The sequence below is a fragment of the Lampetra planeri genome, chromosome 14 (assembly GCF_965212315.1).
Source record: "Lampetra planeri chromosome 14, kcLamPlan1.2.h2, whole genome shotgun sequence".
NCBI lineage: Eukaryota > Metazoa > Chordata > Hyperoartia > Petromyzontiformes > Petromyzontidae > Lampetra > Lampetra planeri.
Window position 1 is genome coordinate 10447881 of NC_136120.1, and position 22209 is coordinate 10470089.

The 22209-nt window shown below is 46.4% G+C and overlaps 1 protein-coding gene across 1 annotated transcript in view; it reads left to right on the top strand.

Moving 5' to 3' along the window:
* Positions 1-20357, top strand: part of LOC144722459 (solute carrier organic anion transporter family member 5A1-like) — a 40706-nt gene extending 20349 nt beyond the window's left edge. The window contains exons 3-9 of the mRNA XM_078600721.1: positions 6163-6392; positions 10026-10190; positions 13578-13776; positions 14959-15121; positions 16762-17006; positions 18992-19056; positions 19777-20357. Coding sequence (XP_078456847.1) covers positions 6163-6392; positions 10026-10190; positions 13578-13776; positions 14959-15121; positions 16762-17006; positions 18992-19056; positions 19777-20357 — 1648 coding nt within the window. The remainder of the gene's footprint in view (positions 1-6162; positions 6393-10025; positions 10191-13577; positions 13777-14958; positions 15122-16761; positions 17007-18991; positions 19057-19776) is intronic.
* The last annotated feature ends 1852 nt before the right edge of the window (positions 20358-22209 follow it).

The window sequence follows — 22209 nt, forward strand, 5'->3', positions numbered from 1 at the left end:
CGTCTGTTTTGATTTCCTGCTATAGCTGCTGATGGTCGGTGGAATTGGTACGTGCACTGTGTTATGAACTGGTGATCTTCTTCTTGGTTCTTTCGGTAAAGTCACGTCGAAGGAAAGTAATAAAATAATACAAATAAAACATAATAAATTAATTCTCACGACGTTTCGGCCACAACGCAAGCAGCCGTCCTCGGTTGGAGAACAGGTCTGTCGAGAAGACAGAGTCTGATTGACTCTGTGCTCAGGTGGAGAACAGGCACACATATATAGTTACCATTTTAATGATTCCTTGAACAATTGTTCGTATTGCACAGTAGCGAATGGACACGTGGTAGTTTCATAGTGCTTGGTATATCTCCCTGTGAACTTAGTGACAAAAGTTTTTATATATTTCTACAATGGATAGCAAATGCAGTTGTCTTCGTATAGTTATCGCAATTTTTTTGAAATATTGTGTATAATATGTTGGGGACATTTTTTTCCGAATAAGTAAAGAAAGATGTATTTATTTCAGTACAAGGTACACATCTATATGTGCCCATAGACTTTGTCAGATATTTATTTTTCTAAGCGTGGGTATATATTTGTGGTTGTTCTCCACAAAGTATATCGGTACGTAATTGCTTTATAAGCTGGGCAAAATGGCAACACATTCCAGCTAGTAGGAACGTTGGGTTGCTCGATCAATGGCCAGGGTCAACGGCGGCGTGGTGTATTCCGCAAATATGCCCGACTGTGAGGGCGGGCACAAGCCGACGTGAGTAGGTTAAACGTTGAGTTTTATAAGGGCACCACATGGTGACCAGCCCCTCCCCACCTAGCCCCTCCCCTCCCACCCCCCACCCAGCCCCCCCCCCAGCCCCTCCCCATCCTCCCCACCCAACCCCTCCCCACCCTCTCCTCGCCACCCAGCCCCACCCTCCCCACCCAGCCTCTCCCCACCCTCCCCTCCCCACCCAGTCCTTCTCTCCCCACCCAGCCCCTCCCTGCACGACGGACACAATAATCCCATGTGGGCTGGTGTAACCCAGGAGGTTCCTACCAGTATAAACTCCTTCATTACCATCATCAACAACATCATCAGCAACCATGGTCATTCTGCTGCTGGATGAATGCCTCCCCAAGTCACCATAGCCATCTCGTGCAAATTCTGCGATGTAACATTCCACACAGCACAGGCACACGAGCTGATTGCATCGCTCCATCTCTTCGGTGGACGTGCTCTCGATTGCCCCTTTGTAACTATTCTTGACCAATGATACTCATTCGTTCTAGTGGCACGACGTGCCCCAGCTAATTTTCTGAGTGTACTGCAAATCTTTGTTTGGTTATAGATCTAAAAACAAAAAGTGCAAAACACACCCCCTAACGACGCTTTGAGAACAGGATACATTGAAAAGACCATGTAAAAGCTGTATGTCTGATGGGACTAATAATGAAAAGCATCATACCGATCCGCCAAAGGAGGAAAGTTTTCAGTCAGTGCATATTGCAGCGAAGGCATATGGGTCACATACATGAACACACAAAACTTAAAAGGACACACAGAAGTATTTAGAGATGCACGCTTGGGATTATGCGGAGAGACGTGAGGAGCAACACAACGAACCGGAGACTGATTTGCAAATGAAGACGTGTCACAGACGGCAAGTGGGCACGGGCAGGACACCGCTGGAAGGGATCACGGCCAATGGACGAGAGTGGTGACGGAATGGCAGCCAGACGAGGGAGCAACATCCAAGAGGAGGCACCAAGGGGACGAGCGATGAGACTCGAGATCGGTGGTTCTTAGCCTGGGGTGCACGCACCGCCTGGGGGTGCGTGATGCCTTTTTATTCCCGGAGTGCGAGACGTGGCCAGATTTTTCTTTTTTAGAAGGTAAATCCTCGAAAAACGAATTAAGCACGGGCACAAAAGTGCAACTACTTTGTTTCGTCAAACCCTATGTGTATTTGTTAACATGATACATTTTAACACGTAGCAGGCTTTCGCGACCAATATTATTCATAATCAACGTTTTTTTGGGTTTAGATCACGTTATTTATAAATGTGTCGTAACCCTCCACCACCCGACACGGCCAATCAGTAAAAAAGTGTCACATTGACAAAAGACAAATAGTTCACTGCTTTAGCCCACCGGTGTGTTGAAGTGTGAAACCAAAACATTTACAATTTGAGTACGACGTTTCGCTGGTAATTGCATCCAGCATCATCGGGCAATTCGCCAGAATGTTGTGGTTTCACGCTTCAACACACCGGTGGGCTAAATCAGTGAACTATTTGTCTTTTGTCAACGTGACACTTTTTTACTGATTGGCCGTGTCGGGTGGTGGAGGGTTACGACACATTTATAAATAACGTGATCTAAACCCAAAAAAACGTTGATTATGAATGATACATTTTATAACGGTTGAGTATCAAAGGGGTGCAAAGCTGCTGCAGTTAAGGTTAAGAACCACTGCTATAGACGATGGCATCATGAGAGCGGAAGAGATTGGGGATAGCTTCATCCGGCGATGGATTCATATGGCCCTTGATGATGATAAACATCTGATTAATCATATAATTTCTCTACATGCCGTGTTTTAGATCATATTTAATGAATATCAAAAGAGTCAGATTTCGTATTTAATTACAAATGATTGATTTCTGGAAGTTAAACTTCGTTCGTTTCTCAATCCGCTTGTCCTGGTGAGGGTCGTGGCAGCAGCGTGTTGAGTAGTGGCGGTCCAGACTTCACTTCTCCCTGTCAACGGACTCCAGTACTACTACACTATACACTACTACACTATACACTACACTATACACTACATTACTATACACTATACACTACTATACACTACTATACACTATACACTACACTATACACTACATTACTATACACTATACACTACTATACACTACTATACACCAGAGGTGGGACAAAGTCATTGTTATGCAAGTCCAAGTCGAGTCGCAAGTCATCAAATTCATGACTCGAGTCTGACTCGAGTCCAAGTCACATGACTCGAGTCCACATCTCATAGGTGGGACAAAGTCATTGTTATGCAAGTCCAAGTCGAGTCGCAAGTCATCAAATTCATGACTCGAGTCTGACTCGAGTCCAAGTCACATGACTCGAGTCCACACCTCTGCTATACACTATACACTACTATACACTACATCACCCTACTATACAAGACTCTATACAGACTCTAGCTCTTCCTGGAGAATTCCCAGGCGTTCCCAGGCCAGCCGAGCGACATTGTCCAGCCAGCGTGTCCCGGGCCTGCCCCGGGGTCTTCGCCCAGTGGGACGTGTTGCCCGGTAGAGTTCCAAGGGGAGTCTACTGGGGGCAGAGCCGGCCCAGCCACTAAGCGACCCTTGCAATTGCAAAGGGCCCGTGGCCAGCAGAGGGCCCCCTAAAGTCACTGCTAGCGAGTGGGTGAAAAAAAATCATACATCAAAGGGGCCTCCAACCAAATTTTGCTTAGGGCCCCCAAAGGTCTAGGGCCGGTTCTGACTGGGGGACATCGTTTACCAGGTGCCCGGACCACCTCAACCGGCTCCTCTCAATCCGGAGGAGCAGCGAGCGGCTCGACTCTGAGCCTCTTCCAGGAAGTTAAAGTAACATATGAACAAAAAAAAAACATTCCGTTTATATTTAATGTTTATTTTATGTCACGTGACTTGTTTTTCTTTTCCTGTAAACAACATGTAATGCTCCTTAATTGTGGGATCACTCTGTATCTGCAGAGATCGTAAGCACTCGTCATATACCGATAACACTGGGTCAACACACTTTTTCTGGCACAAGGTATTTCAATGGTTTTAAGGTAATTTTGGGGTGCTGATTCCAAATCTGGCATCAGTTTTTGTCTATTTTTGAGATATCAAATATTGCATTTTCAATAAAAACTGCAGAAGAAATATATTAAATAAATGTGGATATCTACATAAAATTTAATTATAAACGCACTATCCTAAAAATACAGCACCATATTTTAACACTAAAGCAGTCACTGACTCGCAACAACTTGCAATCATAAGTGACAGAGTTAATTTCGGGAAAAATCTATGAAAATGGGGTATGCCGAGAGCATAAAAATGAGATGTGATAGAGCAAATCTGAGATCAGATTTGGAATCAGCACCCTGAAATTAGTCTAAAACAGCTGCAAAAGTCGAGGCCAGAAAAAATTTATTTTTTTGTTGTTGACCAGTGTAATCCTCAAGGAAACCCCACGTGGTGCTTAATCGTCCTCCCAACGTGTCATAACAGCAGAGGGCACTCTCAGCCCGGCTGCATTGCGTAACGCCATCGAAATTCATGATCCATTGAGAACGCACTGCAAGCTCTCAGGAGCTAAGGTCACATTGAAATGTTTTTGCCTTGATTGCGATAGACAAAAATAACTGCGCAGCCATCAATAATGGACACCCCTCCCAGGCCATTGACCTTAGCCTCCTGCATTAGTGGCGCATGTTTGAAATAGTGTATTGGATTTTTCTAAATTGAATTGAATAGTGTCACAAAAAATATACATGATATTGTAATGCACCACTAGAGGGCAGATTGGTTTATCATATGCGTGTAAATTGAGCACCGCAAATGCTCTTCTTGCAGAGTAGATGTATACCACACGTACATTAAAACATTGTTCTATGAAATTATTAAAAAATATAAACAAAAATGCTCATCAATAACAGTTCTAGATGCTTTTGAGTGCACACTTGAGAGGCTTTCATTGGCAAGTAAAGTGACATTATGTTAGGGAGCCATCGAACAAAGACGGTGAAAGCATTGCACACTTTCAAATGCCCTTCTGCGGCCGTGTCGCACTTCTTTACAATATTAGGAAGCCACTGGAGCTAAGCACGTTTAAATCTAGATTGAACACCCATTTATTTACAAGTGCTTTTTGTGTTGAGTTTGTTGTCCTTCCCCGCACCTCGGTTGGCTATGCACTGTGCGAAAGACGTTCAATATACGTACATGTGTGTATGAACAAAAAAATATATATATATCTTTCAGCCCTTTGTCAATCCACTGCTGGATAAAGACTCCTCAACACCAAGCGGATCTTTATTTACATATATATATGCCATACTTGAGCATGGGTTGATGAAAGGGAAGATCGCTGGCCATGTCAAGCAATTAAATATGCGACGAACTAAACATCTTCTTGGTTCTTTCGGTAAAGTCACGTAGAAGGGAAATAAAAAAAAAATAATTAGATAAAATAATTGTATGTTAAATTTTTATTATTTTATTATTTCCCTTCTACGTGACTTTCAAATAATTTTATAAACTAATTGTATTATGTTTTATTTTTATTATTTTATTATTTCTCTTCTACGTGACTTTACCGAAAGAACCAAGAAGATGAATCCCTGCCGTCACGAAAACTTTAAATCGAAAGCACTAAACATCGCCATGCTTTCCCTGCAGAGGATGTGTCGAGGATGTTCTTCGGTACCCTCACACACAAACACCAACACGGGTTAAAGGTCAGGGGTCACGTGAGCACTGCCGTGCACGACACGCAATGCGATATCTGAGTGGAAGACACTGATCGGATTGGTACGGGGACGGATCGTAAAAGACCAGGGAAGGTGTTTGGCGGAAAAGTGGGGAGACGGGCTACGAAAGGGGATTGAATTGGGGAGTTCGGAGTTGGCTTTTGGGATGATGAGTGTAAGTGGGGTGTGAGCTGGTGTCCATCAGAGGTCGCAACCGGGTACCCGATACCCGTACCCTACCCGATACCCGGCTACCCGTACCCGGCCGGGTACGGGTACCCGTTTGCGACCCTGGTGCGGCCGGGTATGGGTACGGGTCGGCCGTGAGTCACTGGTGAGTAACTGTTTGTCACTCATTTCCCAACGCCTTGTCTCTTCTCACAATTCAAGTTCCTAGAATCAACCCACCCGCGCCTGCAACATGGCTTCATCCCAGAGGTCGCAATCAGGTACCCGATACCCGTTTGCGATCCTGGTGCGGCCGGGTACGGGTAAGGAATCAAAACCCGTTTGCGACCTCTGGTGTCCATATAAAGACCCTTTTTCGACCAGCTCGATTCTCCTCTTCACGTGTATAATAAATGTGAGCACGGTTCATTTACGTTCTCTTAACACGTGTATATATATATACATGTTTCTGAGCCTCATTCTGCTCTTGCAGGTGGAGCGGCTTCCTCATGTGCGCAGTGGCCATGTCGTTGGTGGTCGCCCCGATGTTCAGTTTCCCAAAGAAGCTTCCCCCGCGGCCGCACAAGAAATCCAAGCAGGGCAGTGACGAGCCGGGAGCCGAGGACCCTGGGAAGAGCGAAGACAACGGACTCAAGCAGAAGTGCCCCAGCAACGAGGAATCGAACGCTTCTTCGTCCGTCGGCTTTGGCAAAGACATCAGAGGTTAGCCGTGGAAGCGTTTGGCTTCGCCGCGCAAACCTCAAACGTTAATGGATGCGATTCGAACCGCCGGTGGTGCTAGCTGTGTAGAAGTAGTACAAAAAAACTAAATTGGTTCCAAAATTACGGATCTAAAATGATGACGAGATAGCAAGATCACCATTAAAATTCGAGCGTTCCAAGTCCTCATACCCACATGCTTAAACAATACATTATTTTTCGATTTAAAGCTTTCGTGACTGCAGGGATTCATCTTCTTGGTTCTATCGGTAAAGTCACGTGACTTTACCGAAAGAACCAAGAAAATGAATAGATAATTTATAAGCAGCTTCGGAGGCAAGTCGCCGAGTTCATTATATTTAAGGGTGCATTGCAAACCACCTTTTCTTTAACCTTCTCTTAAAAACCAAATATTGTACGCTATCTAAGTTTGGCAAGGTATTTGGAAATTATAATCCGAATAGTACTCTTTTAATATATCTATACTGGAACGTCTCTTTCTATCTGCATTTTGTCGTTGTCACCCTGTCTCAATGTATTCATCTCTCCTCTCCTCTCGCTGCATTCATCTGCTCCCTACTTTGTCTCCCTTTCTATTTGTTTGTATCTCCCTTTGCATCCCTGTGTCTCTCATTGTCCGTGTTTCCCTCTTACTATCAACCGTTTTTATCTATCTTCTTTATACTCTTAGGTTTTTCGGTAAAGTCCCGTAGGTAAAAATAAAAATAAATAATAAAAATAACAGAAATAATAATAGAAATAAAATAATAATATAATAAGAAAATTATTTTGTTTCTATTATTGTTTTTATTATTTATTTTTATTTTTACCTACGAAACTTTACCGAAATAACCTAAGTGTATGAATCCTCGCAGTCATGAAAGCTTCAAATCTAGAATAATCTTCCTAATCTCTTTGTCTTTCTGTCTCCCTCTGTGTTCTTCTGTCTTTCTTGTCCGTCGACCTCCGTGTAACCCTCCCCATCTTTCTCTCCGTGTTTAATTTACCTTGCCTCTGTCTCCTCAACCTGTCTCCTTCGCTCCGTCTCATCGTCATTGTCTCTAGAATTCCCCCTTTGTCTCATCTTGTCCGTCTGTGTCTGTGTCTCTCCATCATCGTCTATTGCTGACTTGTCTCGATGTCTTTCGCTGCCTGAGCCTCTCTCCCTATATCAGTTTTGCGGAGTGAAAATTTTGCGTGCCCATTATTATATTTCACTTCCTTAACCGTGCTGGCTTACGACACACACACACACCACACACTAAACAAAAAGCCATTGTTATCTTACACCAAACGCAGATCAGTTAGTCAGATTATTTCGGCTATTTTTTTGTCTCCTGTCCGACCTACGCAGTCTTCTCCCAACGTTCGGCACAGGCCACCGTTTCTGGCGTCGGCATTGCAAAATCTTGAGGAGTAGAATTGTGGTGCTGCGGGGCATCTCAGGAGATGATCCACGGGCCGCTTCTCCTGGCAAGCTCATTGGTCGGTTGTGTAGAAGCCCCCCCGCCCCCCCCCCCGTGATTTAATGAGAGTTGAGCTAAGGAGGTCTCGTTGCAATGGTGACCTGGCTAAAATGGCAAGCACGTCACATGGTGAATGGAGGGTTTCCAGTTTCAGTTTCATTTATTAGGTGTAGCCCTGTGAGCCATTCAGCTTTTGAATCGGGTGCAACCGCAACAAACAAAACACATGAACAAGAAACATCTTAAAGTGACTATGCGCAAACAGAAAAATCCAGGAAAAGACAGCAAAGTCTTCCAGAAAAAGCACCGAATATCAACGCTGTGTGCAAAAATCCCAGTGGGATGCAAGCCAAACAATAACGACCACAAGACAATTTAGATTAATGTTAACAGTCTAAATCTGTACTACAACAAACAAATATGGCTAAACCAAGACGTTTTCGAAATCACCAAAATAAAGCGATAAAAGCAATGAAACAGTGATCATTGCTTTACAGGAGTTTCATGGAAGAGAAGAGGGGAGAATGTTTTATAAACACGGTTCATAAACAACCAGTACGATACATAGGGAAAATCTAGTAGGCAATCCAAACTAAACATATTTGACACAAGTGAGAGAAACTTACATATGGCATTCAAATGGTATTTAAACACAACGTGAATAACAAGTGCATTTGCTATTTTAAAGTACCTGTTTTTGGGTTCATATTCTTGGTTCTTTCGGTTAAGTCACGTAGAAGGGAAACAATAAAATAATAAAAATATAAAACAATATAATTCTCACGACGTTTCGATTGCAACACAAGCAATCATCATCAGGTGTGAAAACCACAGCAAGAAAATTTGAAAAAAGTGGCCACTTTTTTCAAATGATTGCTTGTGTTGCAATCGAAACGTCGTGAGAATTTTATTGTTTTATATTTGTATTATTTCATTGTTTCCTTTCTACGTGACTTTACCGAAAGAACCAGTCAAGAAAGCTTTAAATAAAAAAAATGTTGGGTTGTTTATTTCTTCCAAAACTGCCATGAACAATGGTCCAGTCACAAATGGCTTGCCTAATTGCATTCGCAAGTGCGGCACTATTGGCCATAAAGCAATGCCCTCAATGCCGACAAAGATGGCAGGGTCAGAATATGGTGTTTAGTGTACAATTAATTCCAGAACGTAGTTAAAATAGGCATGCTACGTAATCGCTATCATGTAACCCATTAAGTGCGGCGTAGTTAAGGATCAATGACCCAGCTCTGTCAGAAAAATGAATTTACCATCTGCCTGTAAGCAGGGCCAGATTAATTCAGGGGCTTAATGACATAAAATTGGTAATTAGAGCAAGCCCATTACTACGTATACTACTACCACACTATGCATAGTGTAGTGTAGGCTTACATATGCGTATATCACACAAAAACTAGTACTGAAATAACCAAAGTAAAAGGTGGTGGTGAAAATCTGAATCTTTCTTTAACCTTGAGAAATCCGATGAGCTATGAAGCTGTTTTTTTTTTCATATGTCCAGTAGGGGCACGGGGTCAGAAAGTGACAGCAACAACCAAATGCAAAAATAAACCTATAGGAGTGCAAAGCATCGGAAAGGAAAGAAAATCACTGAAAATAGATTTATTTAATAGATAAAGCATATAGGTTCGAATTGCATAAGTACAGCAAACTGCCAAGCTTGGGCAAGGCAATTAAACAACAGCAAGAACAATCCAAGACCACACCAAGAAAACGCAGACAAACATCTCCCGTGTAGCCTTAACAGACTGTAGGGGCAAGTGCTGTTAGCGAGCACCTATGAAGGCCGGCACGGCACACGAGGGGGTGGGCGGCCAACACCACGCCCGGTCGCCTTTGTCTCCCTAGTGACGATGTTTACACACTGCACCAGGTACTCATTTGTGGCTGAGTCGACCTAGGGGAGGCCCAGAACCGGTTCAGATAATCGTCACTGGATGTTGGCGTCAACGGGAATGGAATCTGGGTCGCAACGTTCGTAGCGCGGCGTGCTAACCGCTACACCACCGCTCCCCCCAAGACAACAACACACAGTCCCCCAGTCGAGGAGGGAAAGGATTGAATACACAGAGAGGGCGTCCCCCAAACCTACAACAGCCCCCCGTGACCCCCCATCAAACTGATTGACTCTGTGTGCCCGTTTGTACCGCAGAGCTCCCTCGAGCGGCCGCGCGCATCCTGGGAAACTGCACCTTCCTCTTCATGAGCCTCTCCTACACCGCGGAAAACGCCATCGTCACCGCCTTCATCACCTTCATACCCAAGTTCATCGAGTCCCAGTTCGGCATCCGAGCCTCAAGCGCCAGCATCTACACGGGTACGCTACGGGGCGCCGAGATGTTCACTCCCTCGCCTGGTAGGCGGGGAGGGTCGTGGCTTCGATCCCGACCCCCTGACACCTGTATCAGCGGTCGCAACCGGGTACCCGATACCCGTACCCTACCCGATAACCGGCTACCCGTACCCGGCCAGGTACGGGTACGGGTACCCGTTTGCGACCCTGGTGTGGCCGGGTACGGGTAAGGAATCAAAACCCGTTTGCGACCTCTGACCTGTATATATTTGGAGTCTGCGTGTTGTCCCCGTGGTCACGTAGATCTTTCTCCGGATCCTCCAGTTTTCCCCCTTCACATTTAGAAACACGGGTTTTCGAGTATTTGGTTGCTATACATTTCCACATTGAGGTGTAATTGTTTCTTCTGAAAAAGAGCTATACAGCTCAGTGCGCCTTACCTGGTATAATAAAAAATATCTTTAATAGTTCAACAATGAAGGGCAGCATATGCTTGCATCTAATCACAATGTCAAATTTCTGTGCGCAGTGTCGCATCTAATGAGCCCATACGTAGCGAGGTCTCCATGCTGCCCTTGATACTGAACCTCTGAGTTTTAAGCATTCATGTTTAACCCCGAGATTCCTCGAGGCTCATTAGTCTGGCTTCAGGAGGACTCAGGCAATATCATTGAATGATAAGAAACCTGAAAGTGCTTTCTTCTGTCTCCCTGGGCCTCAGGCAATAATGCTGCACCCTGAGAGTCCTACAGATGTTTCAGTCTGGCTCTGTGCCTCAACAGTAACACTGAACTTTAGGTATCCTGAGTGTGCTCCACTATGCCTTTGTGAGCCAAGGGAAATAACATTGAATCTCAAGAATCCTAATAACCAGGCTACAGTTTACATTATAGACTGCCAGTACACTCACTCCGGTTAAGAACCAGTCTACAGTTTACATTCGTGTTTTTTTGTTTTTTATTATTTTTATTTTTATTATTTTATTCACTTTATTTTTTTATTATTATTTGTCTATCTACGTGACTTTACCGAAAGAACCAAAGAAAATCAATCCTCAAGGTGCCTCAGTCAATCCTAACGAACTATAAGCATTCTTAAAGAACTTTCGATTTAAAGCTTTCATGACTGCAGGGATTCATTCAGACGCTGTCTTTCCGACAGACCTGTTCTTCACCTGAGGACGGCTGCTTGCGTTGTGGCCGAAATGTCGTGAGAATTATTTTATTATGTTTTCTTTCTATTATTTTATTATTTCCCTTTTACGTGACTTTCCCGAAAGAACCAAGAAGATGCATTCCTAAAGAGTTGCATCATGTGGTTGTGTGAGTGTATACAGTGACTGCTCATATCTGCACGTGTATATATAATCAAAATATGTAAAAATAACTCTAATTAATCTGTAATAATATCTACCGGATGTTGTGACGTCACATCCTGTCTAACGTCTATGCCCCATGTACCATTGACTTTCTGGCGATACACGTTACGTAGTAATAGGTGTAAAGGGGCAGCCCTGCAATATCTTGCTCGTGCCATTGTTGTTTGAGGGTCTCCACTTGCGGGAGCACGAGACAGCCCCTCTGGAGGGTATTTGGCCTACTCTTTTATGCTCACCAGACGTCTTGGGAGAGGGACAACTTAGAACTATAGATGTGTAACTGTGTAATCACCATTTTCTTCTGCTCTATACAGTCTGGTGAGAAAGTCAGTGGCTTTTACAATGGAGCCTCCATTAAATGTGTCGTCAATTTTCTGCACGAGTCTCATGTGACGTGATGATAGGAAATTTAATATACGTTGATGTGCAGTTTTATTTTAATATTTGATTGTAAATTTCGGAACTATAACAACAGCCAATCCTTATTCAACATTGGGTGCGATATTGTGATAAATAAAATCAATGGTAAATAATAGCATTAGCCTACACGTTAGATTCAGCCGATCATTGGTAATGACGTTACAAGGCCTTCAGCAGACATGTTATTGTAGATTTTGTTTTCTTTCATGGAAGAAGGAATGTCCAAAATGGCATAATTACCTAAATTTTGTGCTCAAGGTTAACTTTAAGCGATGTTCATGAATTGGGAAATGCTTTTTCCCGAAGAATGGTCCCCGTGTAGTAGACACGGCCTCTCAATCACTATTGTTTAGACGCTGTACATGCCACCCATACAGCCCGAATGAATGGTCTTCGATTGACGTCAGTGGCTCTCATGCAATTGTGTGATAAGAAAAATATCGGGAAAAAAAAACTCCCTTGCGGCAAAAGTGATTGCATTTCTGAAGGAAATAATCATAAAAGCCTCAGTCTTCAGGTAACCTTGAAATCCAGAGCCAAATGGTGGGAAATTGTATTTTCTTTCAAGTGGACAACGCACATCCGTATATTGGCCTTTTGGAATTTATTCACCGGTAGCGTAGCTAAGGGATGCTACCGTTGTGTAATGGTTAGCATTCTGGACGACTTGCAATCCAGGGGTCACTGACTTCGATCTTATGGCGCGACAGTTGACGCAATCGACGAGTTTATTAAATCCACCACTGCCTCTATCCATCCAGCAGTGGAGATGGTTACATCTGAGTTGGTCGATTGGTGGATCGTGTGTGGAGGGGTAAAGTGTGGATACTGCCACCTCCTCCAAGATGATTGGTCAGTGCGGAAGAGCAGGCCAAAATGACCTTGCGAGGGGCTCTCTAAATCCCCTTCTGTTGGAGCCCCTTCTCTTATATCGATTCATAACGCACCATATTTCGAGGTGCTTTAGAGCAATTATCAAATTATACATCAGATGATCGTGGTTGAGATAAAGAGTGTGGTGATCAAAAGTGGCGGTGTATTTGTGGCGACAGGAAAATAGGTGGGAGTGGTTCAGGGGGGGTTGGCATACAATAAATGACAAGGGTTGGGGTAGTGACAGGGCTTGGGGTAGTGATGGGGTTTGGGGTAGTGATATGGGTTAGGGTAGTGATAGGGGTAGTGATAGGGGTTGGGGTAGTGATAGGGGTTGGGGTAGTGATAGGGGTAGTGACAGGGGTAGTGATAGGGGTAGTGGTAGTAATAGGGGTTGGGGTAGTGATTGGGGTAATGTTAGGGGTAGTGATAGGGGTAGTGGAAATGGTAGGGGTTGGGGTATGCCTGGTGATATCTGGGGAGTAGCAGTCGCTGTAGGATGGGAGAAGAGAGGGGGGTTGTTTTCAGGGAGGAATGGAAACAGGGTCGTAAAGACGATACATTTTTTGTGCAGTGGGAGTTTGTAATACGTCGTATCTGATACCAGAAAGTCAACTTGGTGACATCACAACATTCGGTAGATATTATTATCATCGCACACTAGATGGAGAACATACGACGGTGACCTTTGACCTCCTTTGACCAATTCATTCACCGCAACCTCTTGACCAAACGCGCAGGCATCGTGATCGTCCCAAGCGCGGGTGTGGGCATTGTGATTGGCGGCCTCATCATCAAGAAACTCAAGCTGGGTGCTCGCGAATCCGCCAAGCTGGCCATGATCTGCTGCGGAGTCTCTCTGCTCTGCTTCTCGACGCTCTTCATCGCCGGATGCGAGAGCATCAACCTGGGAGGCATCAATATCCCCTACACCACAGGGTCAGACCTCGCAAGCCAGTTGCGGCCGACTTTCGCGCCACCGCTTCGAGCGCTCGCGACACAATGATGGGCGGTTCAATTTAATCGTTAAAATTACGAAGTTGCGACGGCACGAAAGATAACAAAAAATAATTGGCGCGCGGAAACGTCACGCTCTCGTGGATTTAACGTGCGTTGCGATTTATTGGCGGTATCAAAAACGTGCACCCGTGTTGAAATGAAACGTGCATTTGGCATCAATGCTGCGGCGTGTAAACTGTTAAACAATGTTTCATGGAACGATCCTTTCCCCCACAGCGATTCGAGGAACAGTCACGATTCGGTTGTGTTGCTCTCGTTTATACAGTCCAGTTTCATCCAGTAGCCTGCAAAGGTAACATTAGCATATCATTTTCAGCACCACCACCAAAGGTCAATCCACTGCTGGATGAAGGCCTACCGCAAGCGGCCGCCTTCGCCTGCGATACAGATTTAATAAAACAAAAGCCCACTTAAATTTCGATTTAAAGCTTTCGTGACTGCAGGGATTCATCTTCTTGGTTCTTTCGCTAAAGTCACGTAGAAGGAAAATAATAAAATAATGAAAATAAAACAATAAAATAATTCTCACGACGTTTCGGCCACAACGCAAGCAGCCGTCCTCAGGTGAAGAACAGGTCTGTCATTCAGACGCTGTCTTTCCGACAGACCTGTTCTTCACCTGAGGACGGCTGCTTGCGTTGTGGCCGAAACGTCGTGAGAATTATTTTATTATGTTTTATTTTTATTATTTTATTATTTCCCTTCTACGTGACTTTACCGAAAGAACCAAGAAGAAAAAAGCCCACTTCTTTCTCCACCACAATTCAATCCACGCATCTCGAGCGCACGATCAATCTCGATCGACGCAACGATTCCACGAAAAACGCGCACTCCGCATCGCACCGCGGCGGCGGCCGTGGCGTTAAACTGCTCCGTCGCCCAATGCCCGTCAATGCGCGTACGCGCCCGTTACCTATCTATGCATGTACGTCGAACTTCTTTCGCGCCCTACCGAGCCGACCGTAGCTAACCGGAGGGGCCCCGTTGACGCGCGTCCCCCGGGCACCGTACGCGACACGCCGCTACGAAAACCCCGCCGTTCGCGCCGAGCAAACGCGTCAAACGGGCCGCCACCCAACGCCCCGTCGGGTCTGCTGTCAGGCCCTCCCTGAAGGTGACGCGGCGGAACCTGACGTGGGAGTGCAACGTGAACTGCGGCTGCCGCATGCAGCAGTACAGCCCCGTGTGCGGCTCTGACGGCATCACATACTTCAACCCCTGCCTGGCCGGCTGCACGGCCGCCGCCAGGGATTCGGCCAGCGGGGTACGACGCCACACGCGCTTGGCTCACTGCAGCTCCACCACCACGACTACTACCACTACCACCGTCACCACCACCACCACCACCACCGCCACCACTACCACCACCACCACCACCGCCACCGCCACTACCACCACCACCGCCACCACTACCACCACCACCGCCACCACTACCACTACCGCCACCACCAATCACCACTAACCACCAAGTGGGCTCAAGTGTTTCGATTTAAAGCTTCTTTCGTGACTGCAGGGATTCATCTTCTTGGTTCTTTCGGTAAAGTCACGTAGAAGGGAAATAATAAAATAACAAAAATAAAACAAAAATAAAAAAATTCTCACGACGTTTCGGCCACAACGCAAACAGCCGTCCTCAGGTGAAGACCAGGTCTGTCGGCTGCTTGCGTTGTGGCCGAAACGTCGTGAGCATTATTTTAGAATGTTTTATTTTTATTATTTTATTTTTCCCTTCTACGTGACTTTACCGAAAGAACCAAGAAGAGGGCTCAAGTGTGTTCGTTCCCAACGGGCCTGACCAATTGTTTTTTTTTTATCCCCACAGTTGTTGTTGTTGTTGTGAATGTCTGTATGGTGTGCGTGGCCATGTTTGTGCCTATTGCTGCTGCTGCTGCCGTTGGCGGTTCTGCCACGTAGGTTGTCGGAGCCACTTGTAATCCGACTGCCGAGTTGCGGGTTGAGCGTTTCATTCCCTCGTGGTTTTGGCCACGTGCTGCCGCGGGGCATCTTCGGTTCGTTCAACTCTTGGTGGTTGGTGCTGGGTATGGCATAAAACTTTAGATGGAGGCGGTTGAAATTAAAGAGTTTGGATGTCTCTGCTGGGCGCCATGGCAGCGAGATGTTAACTACCTCGCCTGGTATACAGGAGGTCGTGGGTTCGATCCCTAACCCTTGACGCCTGCTGCTGTATATTTGGAGTTTGCGTGTTCTCCCCGTAGTCGCGTGGATTGTTCTCGGGGTCCTCCGGTTTTTACCTCCACTTTTAGAAACGTGCGTTGAGAGTATTTGGCTGCTCTAAATTTCCACACGATAAGCCACTCAGTAGAGCTATCAGTTGTGACCAGGCCCCTTTTGAAAATGTACGTTGTGCATCACACTATGAAAAGATGATGGAATCCAAAATGTTCCTTGTACACTCCATCTAGATAGAAATGTTGAACTAATTTCACACCGTGTGTAGCCAACCGTGCTAATTGGAGTTGTCCGGGAAGGGCAACAAACTAAACACAACGATTCAGTTTTAAAGAAATTCGTCTTCAATCTACATTTAAAAGTGCATAGTTCCAGTCGCTTCCTAATATCGGAAGGAAGACCATTCCAGATGACCGCAGAAGCGCATCTGAAAGCGTGCGATGCAGTCACCATTTTTGTTCGATGGCTAGCTATAACTATTTAATAATTATCACGAAACTTGAGCAATTCAGCCGCTCGCTGTGCTGTGCTCTTGCTCCGTGCACCTATTTGCCATCCCCTCCCCTCCGATTAGCACGGCTGGCTAGGCACGGCACGAAAGAGGTTCAACGCACGTGCGTACAAAGCGCCCTGCACGTGACCCGACGTTCGACCGACATCCGTGTGACCTCCCACTCTCGCCCTCCCGCTCGCTCCCACTCCGGCCGCTCGCAGAACATCCACAACTTCACGGACTGCGCGTGCATCCAGAGCCAGAAGGTGATCGCACAGACGGAGAGCGGCCATCGGGGACACATCCACTTGGTGATCATCAAGACGTTCCTGCACGAGAGCGGCCACGCGCTGCCGGGAAAGTGCACCAGAGACTGCCGCACGCTGGTGCCCTTCCTGATCTTCCTCTTCATTGTCACGCTCATCACGGCCTGCGCTCAACCCTCCGCCATCATCGTCACGCTCAGGTGCTGCGGTCCTTTCCGTGCTAGGCTCGGGCAAAGGTCCGATTGGCTGACGTAGAGGGGAACGCATTGGGAGTGGCGGTAGTGCGGCGGTTGGCGCGCAGCGCACCGCGCCACTGATCCGGCACCCTGAGTTCAATTCCCGGTTACGGCAAATGACACCAAGTGGCGAGGGATATATGAAGACGTCCTGGTCTCCCCTCCGCCTATCACCAATAACCTACACTGACCAGCGTGGTGAAGTATGGTCAAAACAACCACTGTGATCGATATGGCCTTCATTCAGCAGTGGATTTATAATAAATAAATATATATAAGCCCTCTTGAGTAAAACTACATTTGGTTATTTTTACGAACTCAAAGCCAGTGATTTTTTTAAAATTATTTTTTACATTTAGCTGCTCATGCCCCACTGAAGAACAATGAAGCATTGAAAGTCACAGACTACGAGATAATAGTCTCCGTAGACCACGTGAGTTATGGAGGATTGTTTGTCCATACCTCACCGTGCGGTTTGGTGAAGGCGTGGGACCCAGGACCAGTTCAGGTATCACTCACGGCTGGTGTTAACCGTGGCCAGAGTTCAAACTCAGGTCGCCAGGTACATAGCGTAGTGTGCTAATCACAGTACCACCAATTCCCCGCCAAAACAAGAGAAAATTAATATGCACGTTTTAATAGCCCCAGGCAGGCTACGTGTTATCAATAACCGATATTGGTGAAGAACGTGGGAATTGCACAGACACGAGGAAGCACAATATGATGATTAATAAAACCAATGTGCGATAAGGAGAAATGTTCAATGAGCATGTATCGTCTGATTTGTCGTGTGCTGGGAATTACGCCGACATACAGAAGGAGGAAAGCAGAGGGCAAACTGAAATTGGAGTCATCGCATTGACTGTTTAAAATAGTTTTATTCTGACAAAAGCCCGGTACATATCACGAGCAATAAAAATTAACCCGTAAAAACAAAGTTTTTCACTATAAATCCTTTATATGCGTGGCGGCTAGAGTCCTCTCGTCCTCTGGCTTGAGATGGCTGCCACCTATGGGTCAGATGATTGCCTGCCACCATTAAGCAATTGGTAATTAAATATATTTTTTTTTTCCTAAAAAGTGTAAAATTTAGGAAAATTTTTTTCACGAAAATGAATTGTCACGCACAACGAGTCTGTGTGCAAAATGTCAGCTCGATTGGATCACGGGAAGTGGGTTAAAAAACGACCGAAAGATTTGCACGGTCGTAAGCGCGCAAGCAAGCAAGTGAACTTAATATAAAGGATTTAAAAAGAGAAAAGGAGACACAGAAACCCCGTGGGCAGAAGCCCGAAACGTAGAGCTCACTGGCTGGGGGAGAGGGAGAGAAATTTATTACGAATACCTAAAAAAAAAAATAACCAGGTAAGGCCCATTGCCTCTTTTTATCAGAACCGACCTGGCTATCACTAAAAAAACCCCATCGCCTAATGAATTGGCTTCTCGTCATGTGGAAATGTATCGCAGCCAAATACTCTCTGAATGAAATGATCTCACCACCCCACTTGCGTAGGGAGTGCGTGCGTGAGCACGCACTTTTTTTTGTTATAAGGGGAAGGCGAGGAAAAATGAACAAAAGTTATGGGGTGGGGGGAGGAGGTGGGTCATCGTGTTGACTGTCAATAGAAGTAAGCGGGCTTGGGCTGGACACGTCATATAGCTGGGAGGTAATTTGGCCGATGGACGAGACTGGTGACGGAGCGGTAGCCAAGAAAGGGCCACAGCTGAGAGTATGACCACCGCTGAGACGGAGCAATAACATGTGCAGAAGTCAGACTGCATGATGGTGTCCGAAGACCATGAAGGATGATGATGATGATGATGGTCGTTAATGATTGCAACGAACATGCGGTATACTCGTGGTGTAGGTGCAATACGCGAGTGTTTGTGTTTTCTTGTGCTTTGTCATCGTGGAAGACCGAATGATGATTATCTTTGTCTTGATCCAGATCGGTGGAAGAAACAGAAAGGCCTTTGGCACTCGGCATGCAGTTTGTGTTGCTGCGCACTCTAGGTAACATGAGATTTCATTTTTCGGTAAACTCTGGCTAGCCGGACTTCGTGTGTATGGAATTCAGACTGAGCCAGGCTCGGTTTGGAAACTGGTAAAGCAAAATAATGCGATTTAATTCTCCAATAAACCCCCGGCTAACCGGACTTCACGTATCCAGAATTCAGACTGAGCCTGGCTCAAAATGTTCAAGCAAAATAACTATCTGCAAGCCAAAAAGGCCACCTCTATAGATAAACATTTCCACACTCTCAGCAACCCAACGATGCTAAGCCCGCACCCATGCTACACAGCCCCCAGGCCACCAGGAAAATGATGACCAAAGTATTCAGTGGCGAGCTTGCAATGCGCAGTCCTGTAACTTTAAGTTGAGTAAACCTTGAGGTTAATTTCAGTTAAAGTTTTCAATTTTTGGGGGGCAAAGGTTGAAGGCGTTGACACTCGCCTCAGTGACATTTCTTAATTTGTTTATTAATTTTAGATTTTTGCTTGGTAGTAGAGTTTTCTTTTGCTTGGTGAATATGTGTGCTGATTGATGCTATATAAAATGAAAGTATTTTTTTATTATCATTCCATGGTACTAAAGGAGCGGGCTCTAAGCACAAACTAAATGAAAATAAATCAACTAAAACACAAAAAGGCAGTTCTACCAGCCCGGTTTCGAGAGCTCTCGCCGCTTAACGGCACTTGACGCGGCGCTCGTGCCTCCCTCGCTCCCGCCAGCGTACATCCCGACTCCGATCTACTTCGGCGCCGTCATCGACACCACGTGCATGCTGTGGCAGCAGCACGACTGCGGCGCCTACGGCTCGTGCCTCGAGTACGACGTCACCTCCTTCCGCTTCGTCTACTTCGGCCTCGTGGCGGGCATCAAATTCATGGGCTTCATCTTCATCTTCCTCACGTGGTACTCCATCAAGCGGCGCGAGGAGCGCGCCTCGATGGCCGCCGGCGACAAGCCGAGCGCCGTCTCCTCGGCCGATGGGAGGCCCGGCGGCGCCGGCGGTGGTGGTGGTCACGGCGCCGAACGCAGCGCGCGCATTCGCGGCTGCATGCGAACTCGCTCCTGCCCTTCGTTCGTGACGGGCAACCTCGCCATCGCCGCGACCGCCGCGACCGCCGCTGCGGCCGCCGCCGCCGCGGCCGCAGCGGCGGCGGCCGATCCGAGGGGTGCGCCCGCCGGCAGTCCGGCGCTGGTCCATCACCGGGACTACAGCGACGGGGCGGCGTCCATCAGCCTGTGCAGCGCCATGGCGCCGGCCGATTCCAACGACAACGTCGTGTTCGGCAGCACCCGGGTGTAGGGGTTCGTCGCGCGTCCGGTGCCTTCGTCGTCCGCGCGTGCGTGCGCGCTTGCGTGCGAGTACACAAGCGCGCACGCACGTGAGCGTGCATGGGTACACGCTCATGTGCGTGCTTGCGTGCACGCTTACGTGCGCGCGTGCGTACTTACGTGCATGCGTGTGCGCGCGTGCATGCTTACGTGCGTGTGTGCGTGTGCGCGCGTGCGTGCGTGTACGCAAGCACTTGAGTGTGCGTGGGTACACGCTCATGTGCGTGCTTGCGTGCACGCTTACGTGCGCGCGTTCGTACTTACGTGCGTGCGTGTGCGAGCGTGCGCGCTTACGTACGTGCGTCGCATCGTTGCACCGAGTGTAAGGGGACAGCATCGCAATGTGGCGATGGTGTCTCCACCCAGAGGAAGCCCTATGAGGCCCCTGACGGTGGGCTCTTTGGCCTACTCTTCCACGTTGGCTCGACACGTCTTGGCAAAGATGGGAGTTAGTGCTGGATGTTGACACCTTACAGACATATATTGTACGTATGGCGATTAGAACTGTGAAGGGAGTATAAACGTGTGCGTCTTGCAATATAGAGATAAATAAATATGAACGTGCCACGTTTGTGCAGTATTTCGTTATAAACCGTAAAAACGTCACGTGCTAAAAAAAAAACATTAAACACCTCGGCTAATAAATACGAAAAAAAAATACTTAAATTAAACTTCGCAACATTTGGAATTTATAGCCATATTTACAGATATGTGTGTAAACGGTCATGAATAGAGTAGGGGCTAAACTCGTGATGACTTTAGATGAAAGTGTGTTGATGTCTCCTTTACCTGCAAAAAGGAAAGGATGGAATTATCAGCAATGCTGCATGTCAGCTGCTTAATAAATATGTGGATCTGGTCCCATGTATAGAAAGTGTACATTACATGCAATGCAGCGGCGTACAATAACCTGATAAAAACATCGCAAACATTGCACTCACTCGGACATCTATGCCGGTCACTCGGTGCTGTATGGCAAGGCATGCCATCACAATAGCCTGCGCTCAGAAGTAAAATGTTAAACAAACCATGTAAATTATACACTCACTTTAACGGAGCATCATTTCATCCGCACGTACATAATCGTCACTGGTTACACTGAATAATGTCAGTGAAGCAAGATGATTTATTTTGGAACGTTACAATCTGCTTACAATTCTACTGTACTAAGACATCATTAAGAACACACGAATAAATACGGAAAGACACATGCATAAGGAACACGTATATACAATAAACTGGATATGTAACTCAATAACACTTTAGTTTACATGTGAAACACGTGTGCTGATGGCTTACACTCTCATGCTCAGACTAGTTATAACCTTATATGTGTAATGGAACTATAACACTTTGCCTACAACACACATTGATACGAAACATTTAAAAATATTGTGCAGCTACATTCTTAACCTAACGCAAGTTTTCACAGCCGCTTGCGTTGAGCATTTGCACCTCCGATGAGCACGCTTTGGCTACTACGTGCAGTGCGAAAGAAGTTCAACGTACGTTAATTTATCCTCGTGAAATTTCGCCATGCACAGCAAATCTTACTCGTGTTCATACTCATACACTCACTTCTCTGCATTCGTCTGACTTATCAGATGAAACACATTCCTGCTGCGGAGGGAGCTGGTAGGAACGTTGGGTTGCTCGGTCAATGGCCAGGGTCAACGGCGGCGTGGTGTATTCCGCAAATATGCCCGACTGTGAGGGCGGGCACAAGCCGGCGTGAGTAGGTTAAACGTTGAGTTTTACAAGGGCACCACGGGGTGACCAGCCCCTCCCAACCCAGCCAAACCCCTCCCACCCAAGCACCCTCC